The following is a 14196-nucleotide window of genomic DNA, read 5'->3' as shown; positions in this document are numbered from 1 at the left end:
TAGTAGTGATTACTCTGTTTTCAAATTACAGTTAAATGTTCTTGAACTGTGTCATATTATACATTAAAAAAGGCTAAATAAGTTAAGCTGAAATAGAAACATTCTGATAATGGCAATCTTCCATCTGAGATCTTTTGTGTCTTGACTTCTGCAGTACATAAAAAATTAGGTTAGTGTTTTTCTTTTTAGTTTGAATTCTGCTGTTTATTTATATACTTCTTAATGGGGCTCAAATGAACTACAAATTTCTGGCTTTTCAGGTCTGTTCCACTGGTATAATTTTACATTTCCCTTGATAATGTTCTATTCTCTGGCACAGTGAATTCAGTTATTAGCTGAATACATTATATTATAGTAATATAATGTTTTCAGCTTACCTCTGCCCAGGCCTGATATAACTGTCTAATTTTAATGAATATTTAAGTACTTCAAAACTTTTTTTTTACCTAATTGAATTAGAAAAAGTATATGCAATATTTTACTTTCTGCTCTTGGTCTTTAAAGGGCTCTAATTTGACAATCACAATAGAAAAACTGTTCATGTAGGAATAAGAAACCACTAATAGACCTCTGTTAGTGAATCCATTTGGCACATACTCTTTAAAAGGAATGCTTTTTTTTTCTTTCAAGTTTTTATTTAAATTCCAGTTAGTTAACATAAGGTGTAATATTAGTTTCAGTAAAAGGAATGTTTTTAATGGCTAGATATTTCACCATTTACAGAGGTGCTATAGCAGTTAATTTAAAAATGTTAATTTTTAATTATGTTAAAAATCTGTGAAACCACCAGTTTTTTCAAGCAGTTGTAACAATTTGTATTCCCCATATGTGTATCTGCATATGCTATTACCTAGCAATTCCACTGTTAAGTATGTACTTTACAGAAATACATCTAGATGGTCATCAAAAGACACGTTCAAGAATGTTCATAGCAGAAGTATTCAAAATAACTAAAACTCTTTGTATAGCTATCCAACGCCCAAAGAGTAGAAAGGAAAATTAAATTGTAGGCTGCATGTTGAATGAAAATACCTAGAGCAGTAACGGTGAATGAACAACAATGGTATGGAATAGTGTGGATGAGTCTCTAATGTTGAGTGAAAGAAGCCAGATACAAGAGACTGTATCTCTAGCACTCAATTTATATCAAGTTTACAAACAGGAAAACTATTGTATTTAATAGTGAGCATAATGGTTACTCTTGGGTTGTTAGTGATTGGAAGGGGGGCACAATGAAGGTTTTGATGTGCTGGTAATGATTTATTTCTTTTTATTTTCTTTTAAAGATTTTATTTATTTATTTGACAGAGAGAGAGAGAGAGAGAGAGAGGGAGGGAGAAGCAGGATCCCCGCTGAGCAAGGAGCCCAATGTGGGGCAGGATCCCAGGACCTTGGGATCATGACCTGAGCTAAAGGCAGACGCTTAACCAACTGAGCCACCCAGGCACCCTGGTAATGATTTATTTCTTGATGTGGGTGCTGGTTGCACAGGTATGTTCACCTACTATTATTCTGAACTGTCACTTAGATTTATACATGTTTTTGTATGTATGTTATATTCCAATAAAGAAATAAATAAAGTCCAAACCTAAGATTACCACGTACGTTTTTTTAAGAGCCACTAATATATTTTTGTCATAGACTCATATACCCAACCCAGAATATCAAACTTCTTTGACTCACATGAACGAACCTTGCAAACATTATGCCAAGTGAAAAAAAAAAAACAGTCAAATTATGTGAAATGTGCAGAACAGGCAAATCTACAGAAAGCAGACTGGTGGTTTCCCTAGGGTCAGAGGGGAAGAGAGAGATTAGCGAATGACAGCTCAAGGGTGTGGGTTTTTTTTAAACTGGGGTGATGGTTGTGCAACTTTGTAAATATACTTTGTTTTTGTCTTGCTTCATGGTCCATGATGCCAGCTGAGGTTGCCGGTATCAGTACAATGAAAAAAAACTGGCAGGATGGGAGCAAATTATTCTGCCATCCTTCTAGATCTTTGAGTTGTAAATCAAATCTAGGGCCGATCACTCCACTCTTGTCTAACACCTGCCTGTGAGGTTCACAACAATTTTCCTAGCTCTGTGATGATCAATGATTTCAAATTCACCAATGTAACCATGCTTCATCATCACAGTCAGAAATCAGACGATGACTTTGGAACATTGCCTAATGAGAACCTGAGTTTGCCTCTGTTTTCGGCACTGTTGATGCTCTGGAAAGCATCTGCCAGGATGTTCATGCATACCATTATGGTGGCACAGAAAGGTGGCCAAAAGTAACAGTACATTTTAAATGGGTGAACTGTATGGTATGCAAATTATATCTCAATCAAACAGTTATTCCCGCAAAAAAAGCTTTCATCCTAAGGCCACATGTCCTCTCCAAATGACATTAGGTAAATATTTTTGCTTTACAAAAACATAACTTTTTTTTCCTTGTTCTAATTAAGCATGACAAGAGAAAAGCAATGGGAGGCTAATCAGTTTTTCTAAAACACCTAATAATGAGAACAATATATGGCCATTACAAATTGATTATACACAAATACCAATTATTAATTTCTGGGGTAACAGATGAAAATAGTTGAATGAAATGTCCGAATTTTTAAATTTCACTTAACCTATGGGTTCAATCTTCTGCCCACCAGATCCCTTAATTAGAATACCTAATGGTAAAACGTATTGTTTCAATTTTAATTTATTTCCTCTACCTTTGTTGTCCCTTTCCTGAAAATTCCGTGAAATACTGATGGAGAAAGAGAAGGAAAAAGGGTAAAGGAATGGTCTCTACCATAAATCATCTCTAGCTCGTGCTGGCCACTATTTCTGCAAAAATGGCAACATTTGATATCTGTGCTGTCCAGTACAGCAGCAAATTGCCACATGTGGCTGAGTCCTTGAAATGTGGCTACTGTATGACTGAGAAACTGAATTTTAACTGTATTTAATTTTAATTAATTTAAATTTTCATTTAAGCTTAAGTAGCCACATGTGACTAGTGGCTACAATAGTGCAGTTTTAGATGAACCATAACTAAGTAACAGTCTTAAGACAACTATACACATATTATACTAACAGTGACTCAAAAGATTATTGAAGTGAAATACTTATGTCTAGCCGATCATTTAAAAGACAAAAATCGCCTGGGTGGCTCAGCTGGTTAAGCGACTGCCTTCGGCTCAGGTCATGATCCCGGGGTCCTGGGATCGAGCCCCGCATCGGGCTCCCTGCTCAGCGGGGGGTCTGCTTCTCCCTCTGACCCTCTTCCCTCTCATGCTGTCTCTCATTCTCTCTCTCTCAAATAAATAAATAAAATCTTAAAAAAAAAAAAAGACAAAAATCAACTTTACAAACTCACCTGGCCATCTTCCATTTTAGCTTTCGGGTAGTTGAGGATTAGTTTTGTAGCTTGTTCCCACTTTGCATGTGTATCTTCCCAAGCCTAAAATGAAGGCAATTACCACTTGAAAGCAACTTTAAACCTAGAACTAAAAATCAATCAGCAGGAGACAGGTCTCAAACTTGGTACATATTATAATATCCTACTTGTAATATGCACATATCTTAGATTTGCTTCAAAAGCTATTCTGGTCACACACACATACACACACACACACACATACACACACACACACACGAGGCTTCCACATTTGAGGGTGGGGGCCTGGGAGGGCTGTTTCTGTTGCTAAGGGCATACCTCGGTGTTTCCTGCAGTGGGATGCTCAATGCGCCTTAGTAGTGCCATCACTCTTTTCTGAAGTGCTGCTCTTCCTAAGCAAAGACAACAGCAAATCAACTTGTTGCACTCAGAGCCCTGCTTGCCAAGGAGAACGTGGCAAGCCCAACCCATAAGGCAGAGTAGGAGGAGGGGAATGGATGCTTCAAAGGATAAAGGTGAACACTTCCTTTTGCCAACTTCACAGGAAAGGTATTTAACTTGGACTCTACAATGTCCACAGCATAAAATAGCTATTCCCACCTATATTTACTCAAAACACGTGCCAGTGTTTAAAACTTCACTATATTTAGTTCAGACACAGTAAATTATAAAATGTGTAACGGACAGCAATTTATACGGCCAGTTTTTAAACAAATGTACCGCATATTAAAAGCTCAGTGAGATGTTAACAATTTATTTCAAATGCTATTTACTTTCACCCTATCCTGTGTAGAAAAGGATTTCAGGTTAGCTATTTGAATGAACGCTTACAAAGTAATTCCTACATTCCTAGCACAATCAGATGTCGTGTGATTCAAGGCAAATGGAATGGGGGGTGGGGAACATTATCCACATTTACCTGTTGACATCATATTGCTGACAGAGGCAAATTCCATAAATGTGTTATAGTTGGGCAAGAAGTTGTGCACTGACACCTCATCTACCCCACACCGGATATCTGCTTCCTCGCAGAGGTGGCGGAAACAGGACATGGCCACCAGAACAGCTTCAGTGTCAGGGCTCCACAGGAACATATACAGGGCCACTTCTAGTTTAGTCTGAGCTTGTCGGCAGATCGGCGGGGTGCCACTGCACCCAGCTGCACTGTCCTGGGATAGTGGAGATGGGAGGTATTATGTTGGCAACTCAGGTAGTTTTATTTACAAAATCCAACAATGCAACACACTGTGTACCACATATGTCTGCATACAATAACCCACAAAAGCTTTCCCCTGCAATCATGACAGCAATTTTCAAGCCCCTAAATGTCTTGTCTGAATGAGAAATGAGATTCTTTAGACCAACATGTTACTATTTGTCCAATTTCAAATCAAACTGGTATTTTCCTATTCCAGATTCTAGAAATGCAGATTAAGCCAACACAAACACAAGTAAAACGCATCCACAGCATAAATCTACTGAATGAAAAATGCAATGCACTTCTAACTCAATTATAAATGACAAAGGAAGTAATAAGAAATTCTATCTACCTACTGGGGGGGGAAGAAATAAAGTACACTGCAACAAGGACTAAAATGAGGGCACAAACAAGAACTAAATACTGCTGTAGAAGGTACACTTGATTCAATTACATTCTTCCAAAAGAAATCCTCATTTACAAAATGAATATAAATTCCACAGTTAACATAGTCAATAGTAAACCCTGTACTGCTTATTTGTTGTTTTGTCCTCAACAGAAGACTATACTGAAAATTAGGGATGAAAAAGCTCGGGTCTGTACGTCTTGATTTTTCAAGTCTAACAATATAATGCCAGTGGTAAAGTGGACCAGCAAGATCTTCTGGGGAATATCAATATAATCAAGATTCCTGCAGACTATATAATGGCAAAGATTAGGAAAGTTAACCTAACCACCCTACAACAAGGCTGCAAATGCATACTGTTGACCTTCCCATGAAAAAAGCAAATTGATATTTATCTCTACTGATACGGATTAAAGAATGTACTCTCTAGATTGGTAGCTGTATACTAAATGCCAGAAATAGTGTTTTTAACAGTAAAGATACCATTTAAAAAAAAAAAGGTTTGGTCTATAAAAGAAACTCTTTTGTAATGATTTAATATTTTCACTTGTACTATGATTTTTATTTTTATTTATTTTATTTTAATTAACATATAACATATTATTGGTTTCAGAGGTACAGGTCTGTGATTCATCAGTCTTATATAATACCCAGTGCTCATTACATCACATGTCCTCTTACTGGCCATCACTCAGTTACCCTATCCCTCCCACCCTCCTTGCCTCCAGCAACCCTCTGGTTGTTTCCTATGATTAAGATGCTCTTATGGTTTGTCTCCCCCTCTGGTTTCATCTTGTTTTATTTTTTCCTCTCTTCCCCTATGATCCTCTGTTTTGTTTCTTAAATTCTATGTATCAGTGAGATCATATGATAATTGTCTTTCTCTGATTGACCTTTACTGTGATTTTTAGAAAGAATTATGCACACAAATAAGAAATATAAACGCTTATCTATAACATCAAGCAAAATGCTTTATCTCCCAGTAAATTTGTATTTTTAGTAGTTGGTACAACATTTAAACTTCTGGGATATGAATGGTCTTCCTTTATGCAGTAGAGGTTTATAATAATTATAGCTACCAGAGCTTGTAAGTGTCAAAATAATCAAGTGCTATTTACACATGATCTCATTTAATCCTCACAATAATTCTGGGGCATAAATTGTTATTATCTCTGTTTTAAAGTTGATGAACTGGGTCACAGAGATGTTAGGAATTTGCCTGAGGTTCCACAAAGAGCAGTAATGGAACCAGAATCTAAGCAGTTCTTTACCACGCTATATTATCTAGTTGAAACTTACCAAAGTTCATTCAGGAAAAAATATACAGCACAGATGACAATGACACAGGAAAACTACAAAAGAAGCTGTTTACCATGGATGAGTTTCCTTTTCCCTTCCGAAGAGAGGCTCCAGGAGTACAAGAAGGTAGTAATTCTTCATGATTCATGGACATCTGACCGGTAGTTCCACTTGAAGAAACATCACATCCTACCCCATAAAGGAAGAGAAAGTGACAGGAACTTCTATCTGCCTGCTAAAAAGAAAAAATAAGTAAGCCTTCTGAAGCACTGAAAACCAAGAAAAATAAATACATAATACGAGTTGTCTTCCTGTTTGAGACTATCCTGGAAAACCTCTCATCCCAACTCCCACCCCTTAACTTGAAGAATATGCACTAGAAACCCAGTAGTACAAATAATGTTTGTTCAATGTCTTTGAAACTCCTCTTAGCTTTTCACCCTTCAAAGCATCAGGAACAACAGATTCTAGAAATGCAAAATTAACATTTCTATTTCTAACAGGGACAGAAGTAAAACATCAACAACATAAATCTACCATATGAAAAATATAATGTACTTCTCAGTTGATTATAAATGAGAAAGATTTTCTCCCAGAAGATTTTATCCTGTACCATGTTAGGATAATTGGAAGTTGACTCTTTTGAGATTAAGTTCCTCTGGACCAGTAATTAACACTGGTTTGTATGCCAAGTATGTTGAAAGGATAACTTTACTGACCAGACTACTACAGATTGATTACTAGATTACTAATGCTTATACTCTGGAGAATTATACCACAGACAAGTCTACCCAGATGCCAACTCACCATTAGCCCATTTGTAAACAAAATATTTAACAAGCCACATGGTACACTGAAAAGCATGAATTTAATACATTTAAGATTTTTTGGTAGCTATGATTCTAGAAATGGATAAAAATTCATTGGATCAAGTACTCCTAAAATTCTGACAGAACAGAAAAAAATTTTAATTGACTACAGCTCTTCTCTAGCCCCCTAAAACCCTGTCCCCATGTTTTAACAGTTAGGAATCAAAACTTTTCACTCAACCCTAGGGAAAAATACTCAGATATTCGAAGAGGTGAAACTGTTATGGCAGGAATATAAATAAACTTAGATTAAACACCCCCAACCTCTTCCCTTCAGTTTCTTCATAGATAACGTTCTCTGGACTAGCCTAAGCCATAAAATTCAAGCCTTATGCACAAACTTAAGATGGAATTATGTTTCTCAACCTAATTTGGTTATAGCAGCCCAACTCCTCCTAGACCTAGACTCCACAGAGTCCTGCTTAACTCAACTAGAACTTATCAGTTCTAGACTGCAGCTTTAAGGACAAAGGCTCAGAATAATTTTTAAAATGTTCAGCCATGATGGCTTCTCAGCCATCATCCTCTGGCACATATATTTCCCTTGAAGACTTTGTAAGCAGGAAGAACTAAAGTAGGACTTAATTTGGCTAATATACATTTTCTTAATCTATTCCCATTACCCCCAAATATTCTTCCATTTTAAAGATGTCATTTTGCTTACCTTATTTTTAAGAAGAAATTTATTCCTGCAGATCAAAATTTCCCGCAACCATTTGAGAATTTCTGTGCTACTAAGCATTTGATGGCTAGTTAATTTCTTGCAGATGTAAAAAAGCATTTGAGAGCTGCAATAACATAAAGTTCATTGTTATCAGTATCGTCAATAAATAACCTCACAGAGAGTTAATCAGTACCTAAGAATGACATTCTCTCATAAGGGATACAAGTTTAGAGAAGCTAAGATTTGTTTTAGAGAAATGGTTATCAAAATGTTAACAGCATGAAAATCAAAGGGAATGAGTCTACAGACTACATTAAAAAAAAAGAAGAAAAGAAAAAAAGACTATGGACACTAGAAAACAAAATGAGGGTTTTAGAGGGGAGGGGGGTAGGGGGATGGGTTAGCCCGGTGATGGGTATTAAGGAGGGCACGTATTGCATGGAGCACTGGGTATTATACACAAACAATGAATCATGGAACACTACCTCAAAAACTAACGATGTACTGTATGGTGACTTACATAACATAATAAAAAAAAATTGAAAAAAAAAAAAAAAAGCAAATAATTCTAAATCCTCTAACCCCCCAAACTCCCAATTGTTTCACCCACGCATCCCATTTTTGCAAAGACTCAAGAAGAAATGACAGACAACATGCACAGCAAAGACTGTCTGGAAACCAAGTGCTCTAGAGCAGGGATCTGCAAACAACTGCCTGTAGGCCAAATCCAGGCCTTATTTGCTTTTGTAAATAAAGTGTTAGTGGAACATGGCTATACCATTCATTTACATACCATCTCTGGCTGCTTTCATGCTCCAACAGTGGAACTGAATAGTTCTGACAGAGACTATCTGGCCCACCAACCCTACAATATTTACTATCCGACCTTTTAGAAAAAAAATTTGTTGATCCCTACTCTACAGCCACACTGTCCAACACGGTAGCCACTAGCCAGCCACATGTGGCTACTGAGCATATGAAATGTGGCTTGCCCAAACTGAGATGTGCTCAAAGTGTAAAACACAACCAAATTTTGAAGACTTGATTAAAAAAAGAATGTTAAATATCTCAATAACTTTTATATTGATTACATATTGAAATAATTTCTAGATATATGTACTGGGTTTAAAAATATTATTAAAATTAATATTACCTGTTTATTCTCTGTAATGTGGCAACCAGAAAATTTTAAATTACATATGTAATTCATATTATATTACTATCAAAGAACACTGTGTAGGATTTAACTCAGCTGCCAGGTGACTTAGTGCAGCCACTTCTATGAGGAGATAATGACAAAACCTGAGGCTTACACATTGCCATTTTTCTCAATATGTTGTCTTTGTGCTCTTTAAAAGATAAGAATTTACATAAGCAGGAAATAAATTATAAAATTCTATATATATTTTTACCTTCTAAGGCAGATGTTTACTATTAATTCACCTATCAAAATCACTGGTTTCATGGGAAATTAATGAAAGACCATAGTTTTAAAAACAAACTATTAACATTACAAAATTTTAACACTCTAAGCTTATAATTGTAACAAACAATTTAAAACACAGTTGTAACTACATAGAAATCTGAAACAGAAGAGAATACATCAAGTAACAGTACTCATGGTTGGGTAATAAAATTTAGCACAATGTTTTAAAATTTACTTTCTAAATTGCCGTGACAGCAATTCTTACAGTTAAAACAAGAAGTAATCTAATTAATAATTTCAAATCAAATAAAATATAAAATCATAAAACCTCTGTAAATAAAGTTTTATAATAAACTAAGTACTACAGAGTTAATATGTAAACAAAAAGAATACAAAATAAAATTTTAAATTGAATTAAAAAATAAAAGTACATATACCTAATTTCCCAGAATGTTTCTACAGGAGCATCAGGATTCCACAAATCAATGCTATCTAACTGATGAAGAACCAGCAGAGCCTGAATTTCAAAAAAAGAGAGAGAAGAGTTATTCAAAAGTTTTTTTGTAAACCGAGTTAATTAATTGCAGTCCTAACACACAGTATAAAGCAAAAGAGAAAAGAAGTCTGAAGAACCCAAATCTCTAGGGAATAATAAATGTAGAATCAAATCATTTTAATTCCTACCATTCCTACTTTAAATGGCATACAGGGATACAGTTAAATGACTGATGAATTCAGAGGAGCAATGTATACATGTAAAATTGCTTTAAGACACAAACTAATTTCAGTAAGTGTCAAAGAACTCAATGGAACAAAAAATTAATCCCTAAGTAAGGAGAGCTCACCAAAATTAATACACACAACAATATTTTACTTCAAAGCCAAAAGACAAAGTAGAAGTTATCTTGCTCACCACAAATTCTTTTGGAACAGAAAAGATCAATTATTTCCAAAGACAAGAGAGAGAGAGGAGCAAAACAGGTTCGCACTTCATAGATTATTCATTCTAAAATATTCCAATTGACAAAAGAGTTGAAATTGGAATTTGGTTTACAGAACATTAACAGGAATTAAATAATTTACTTAAAATATACAACTAACATACAAAAACACTATTATTAAATAAATTAAAACCATCGAAGTATAAAGAGTTAAAACTAGACTCTTCCTTGAAACCTGCCCTATCCTAACTCCAATTCCACAGTGCTTCCCCCCAAAAGGACACCACTGAGCTAGCTGTGCATAGTCTTCTCAATCCTTGGTCACTATATTTGGTGATTCTTTACTCCTCTTTAAAGCCTTTTATTAAAACTCCAATAATTATTTGGAACAAATAATGAGAACTGATTTCTTCTCTTAAAAGTAAATCAAATGCTTAAACTGATAATATTTGCATTGATAATCTGCCTTACATTAGGAAAAGATATATAAATGCCTAACCTTAGACCATTTTATAATTCTAAAACTTATAATATAAAGACCAGACCTATATTATCTTATTTCAAACTATTGTAATTACTTTTAGATAATGAAAACTTCAATTCATTGTGAGAATCTTCAAAAATTATATAGTTTATAGCTCTCATACCAAGGAGAAACCAACACAAATTTATATTCAATTGTCACCATTGTGTAAAAGCAGTACAATTTACTAACACCTTAAGGGGCAAATTCTCTATAATTTATGTTTGAAGAAACACTTTAACGTAATGAAAGACAATGTGTTAGCCTTTTCCCTGCCTTAATATGATTGCTTTTCTTGGTATGTTCCCTTCCATTTTATTTTCCACATATATTTTAACAAAGCTGTAAACACAGTATACTCATTTGACATTTCATAAACATTTTTCCATACTGCCATGTGATCTGCATATTTTAATGGATGTTTAATAATTCACCAAGTTGAAATATCATTCTGTCATTGAATATTAACCTGTTCTCTTACTAGTGAATATTTTAAGTTCTCTAATATTCTCTCACTATAAGTCAGAGCAATAAGCATATTATATATATATGAGTGTGTACCTTTCCCTTTTGAATTGTATTCACAGGAAAAAAAAATACAGGAATGGAATTATTTGGACAAAAAAATGGATATTTGCTCAACTTCTGCCAAATACTGTCAAACAGTCTTCCAAAAAGAATGCAAGGAGTATGCCAATTTATAGGTCCAAGAGCAGTGTACACAAATAAAAGCAATGAGTAAAACAATGCTACAACATTTTTGGTAAAATGAAACATACAATACAAACAATAAAGTACCATATCTTTTAAGTATATACCTCAAAGAATTTTTACAAATGTACGTAACTCCGTGTAACCATTACCCAGAGCAACACTGTCAGTGCCTAGAAGCCCTTTTCATATACCCGTTAATCATTAGTGCTTGACAAAGGAAGCCACTGAACTGACTTCTACCACCATAGATTATTACTGCTTGTTTGTTATTTATATAAAGGAAATCATACCATATGTTCTCTTTTGTGTTTGGCTGTTCTCACTGAACATTATGCTTGTGATACTGACTCATCGACGCTCTGCATTTAGCAGTAGTAGCTCATTCTTTTTTCACTGTTGTAATCAATGGAATGAATATAACCAAAATTATTTATCTATTACTGGTGATACACTTGAGATGTTTCCAGTCTTTTGGGGTGGGGGGGATGAGTGCTATTACAAATTATACTGCTATTAATATTTTTTCATATGTATCTTTTGGTAAACATACAATTGCTAGGTCATTCGTTTACTTTGCAGATATCGCAAAAACAATTTTTAACAGTGGCTGTACTAATTTACATTCCTACTAGCAGAGTGTGAATGAAAAAATAACGTAATCATTTGATATTTCATAAACCTTTTTATTACTGATTTCTAGCTTACACTGTTGTCGCAAAAAAATTCTGAATGATTTCAATCCTTTAGAATTTGTTGATACTTAATGCTCAGGATATATTGAATATTCCATGCGCACTTGAAAAGAAAGTATTTACTGAGTGCAATGTTCTATGTATGTCAAATAGTTCATATCTGACGTTGTTCAAATCTTCTATCCTTACTTTTGGCGGGGGGGGCTTGTTTATTCTACCAGACTTAAGAAAAGTATGCTCAAGTATGCCACTAAAACTGGACTGTCTATCTCTACTTTTACTTCATATATTTTTATTTATTTTGAAGCTTTGTTTTTAAGGTCAGAGTTTTATTTTGTAATAATGAGATGTCCCACTTTATCTCCAGTGATGTTTCCTGCTTTAAACTCTGTATTTGTGTATTATTACTCCAGCTTTCTTGAGTTCATGTTTGTGTGGCATTTCCTATCCTTGAAATATCAACCCTTCAGTGTCTTTATATTTAAGCTGTGTCTCTCATAAAGACCACATTGTAAGATTTTTGCACTCTTTGGTATTCAGCCAAGAGAAATGAAAGCCTATGTGTAGACATTGTACAAATTTGTACATACATGTTCCTAGTTTCATTGGTAATAGCCAAAAACTAGAAACAACACAAAAATCCTTCAACAAATAAATAAACAAATTGTGCTATGGCCACAAAATGGAACACTATACAGCAATATACATGCGGTAACATAGACGAATTAATGGTAAGTATGCAGAGTTAAAGACGACAGACAAAAAAAGTATACTTTATAATTCCACTTATATAAAAGGCAGGTTAGCCTGCAATAACAGAAAGATCAGTGGTTGCAGGGGAAGGAGGGGAGCGGACAGGGCAGTAAGAGGAGAGGAAGGGAGGGAGTACAAGGGGGCACGAGACAACTTTCAACAATGATGGATATGTTCACCTATCTGGCCACTAACAGGTGAATGAACTGTGCTTTAATCATCAAACAGAATACTTATCAACAAAAAAAGGAACTAACACATGTAATATCATGGACAAAGCTCAAAAACTTGTGAGTGAAAGAGGCCAGATGAAAAGAAATACATAGTCTAAGATTTCATTCATATGAACTTCCAGAACTGGCCAAACTAATCTATGACAGAAATCAGACCAGTGGTATTTGGGACAAGGACTGGGGGCACAAGACGCAAGAGAACTTCCCAGGGTGACTAGAAATATTCTAAATCTTCTATGATTTCATTATATGTAAATTATACCTCAATAAAATTGATTTAAATTTTATAACAGTATATTTATAAAGCTTCATAAAACGCTATTTAGCAATCAATATAAAAAAATTTTTTTAAGTCACTGTATTCACACCCACTAGGGTGGCTATAATCCAACAGACAGACAACAACAAGTGTTGACAAGAATGGAGATATAGAACCCACATACACTGCTGCTGGGAAGAGAAAAGGATACAGTCACTTTGGAAAACAGTTTGGTCATTTAAAAAGTTAAGCAGTTAACCATACGGCCCACCAATTCCACTGGTAGGTATACATACCTAAGAGATATATCCACACAAAAACTTTTATACAAATTTTCATAGCAGTATTAGTCATAATAGCCAAAAAACAGAAACAATACTAAATGTCTATCAACAGATGAATAAACAAAATGTCATATTATGCATGCACTGGAATATTATTTGGCAATAAAAACCAATGAAGTATTGTTACATGCTACAAATATGGATGAACCTTGAAAACATTATGTTAAAGAAGCCAGAAACAAAAAAGCCACATATTTTATGATTCCATTTATATGAAATAGCTAGAATAAACCAATCTATAAAGACAGAAAATAGATTAGTGGTTGCCAGTGGCTGAGGTGACAAGGAATGGAGAAAGGCAGGATTTCATTTTGAGGTGACAAAATGTTTCAGGATTAGACAGTGATGATGGCTGCACAACCTTGTGAATATACTGAAAAACCCTGAACTGTACACTTTAAAAGAGTAAACTTTATGATATGTGAATTAGATCCCAATCTAAAAACTCCAAAAACTCAACTGCAATCAGAACATTTTGAGGTTTTGTATTAAG

The 14196-nt window shown here is 34.7% G+C and overlaps 1 protein-coding gene across 8 annotated transcripts in view; it reads right to left on the bottom strand.

The window, feature by feature from the left end:
• Positions 1-14196, bottom strand: part of NF1 (neurofibromin 1) — a 276874-nt gene that overhangs the window by 148489 nt on the left and 114189 nt on the right. For 7 of the 8 annotated variants that reach the window (XR_012374424.1, XM_073879379.1, XM_073879374.1 and 4 more), the window contains 6 exons: positions 9682-9761; positions 7819-7942; positions 6359-6520; positions 4302-4551; positions 3701-3774; positions 3362-3445 (listed from right to left, as the gene is read on the bottom strand). Coding sequence is in view for 7 of the 8 variants with exons in the window: in XM_073879379.1 (XP_073735480.1) it covers positions 3362-3445; positions 3701-3774; positions 4302-4551; positions 6359-6520; positions 7819-7942; positions 9682-9761 (774 nt within the window). In the remaining variant the exon portion in view is untranslated. The remainder of the gene's footprint in view (positions 1-3361; positions 3446-3700; positions 3775-4301; positions 4552-6358; positions 6521-7818; positions 7943-9681; positions 9762-14196) is intronic. The other variant, XM_073879375.1, reaches the window with a different exon arrangement.

Source organism: Callorhinus ursinus, unplaced genomic scaffold (genome assembly GCF_003265705.2).
Source record: "Callorhinus ursinus isolate GAN/ISIS: 27379988/994484 unplaced genomic scaffold, GSC_fseal_2.0 scaffold34, whole genome shotgun sequence".
Lineage (NCBI taxonomy): Eukaryota > Metazoa > Chordata > Mammalia > Carnivora > Otariidae > Callorhinus > Callorhinus ursinus.
The sequence above is the reverse complement of the archived record's forward strand: the minus strand, read 5'-3'. Positions and strand labels throughout refer to the sequence as shown.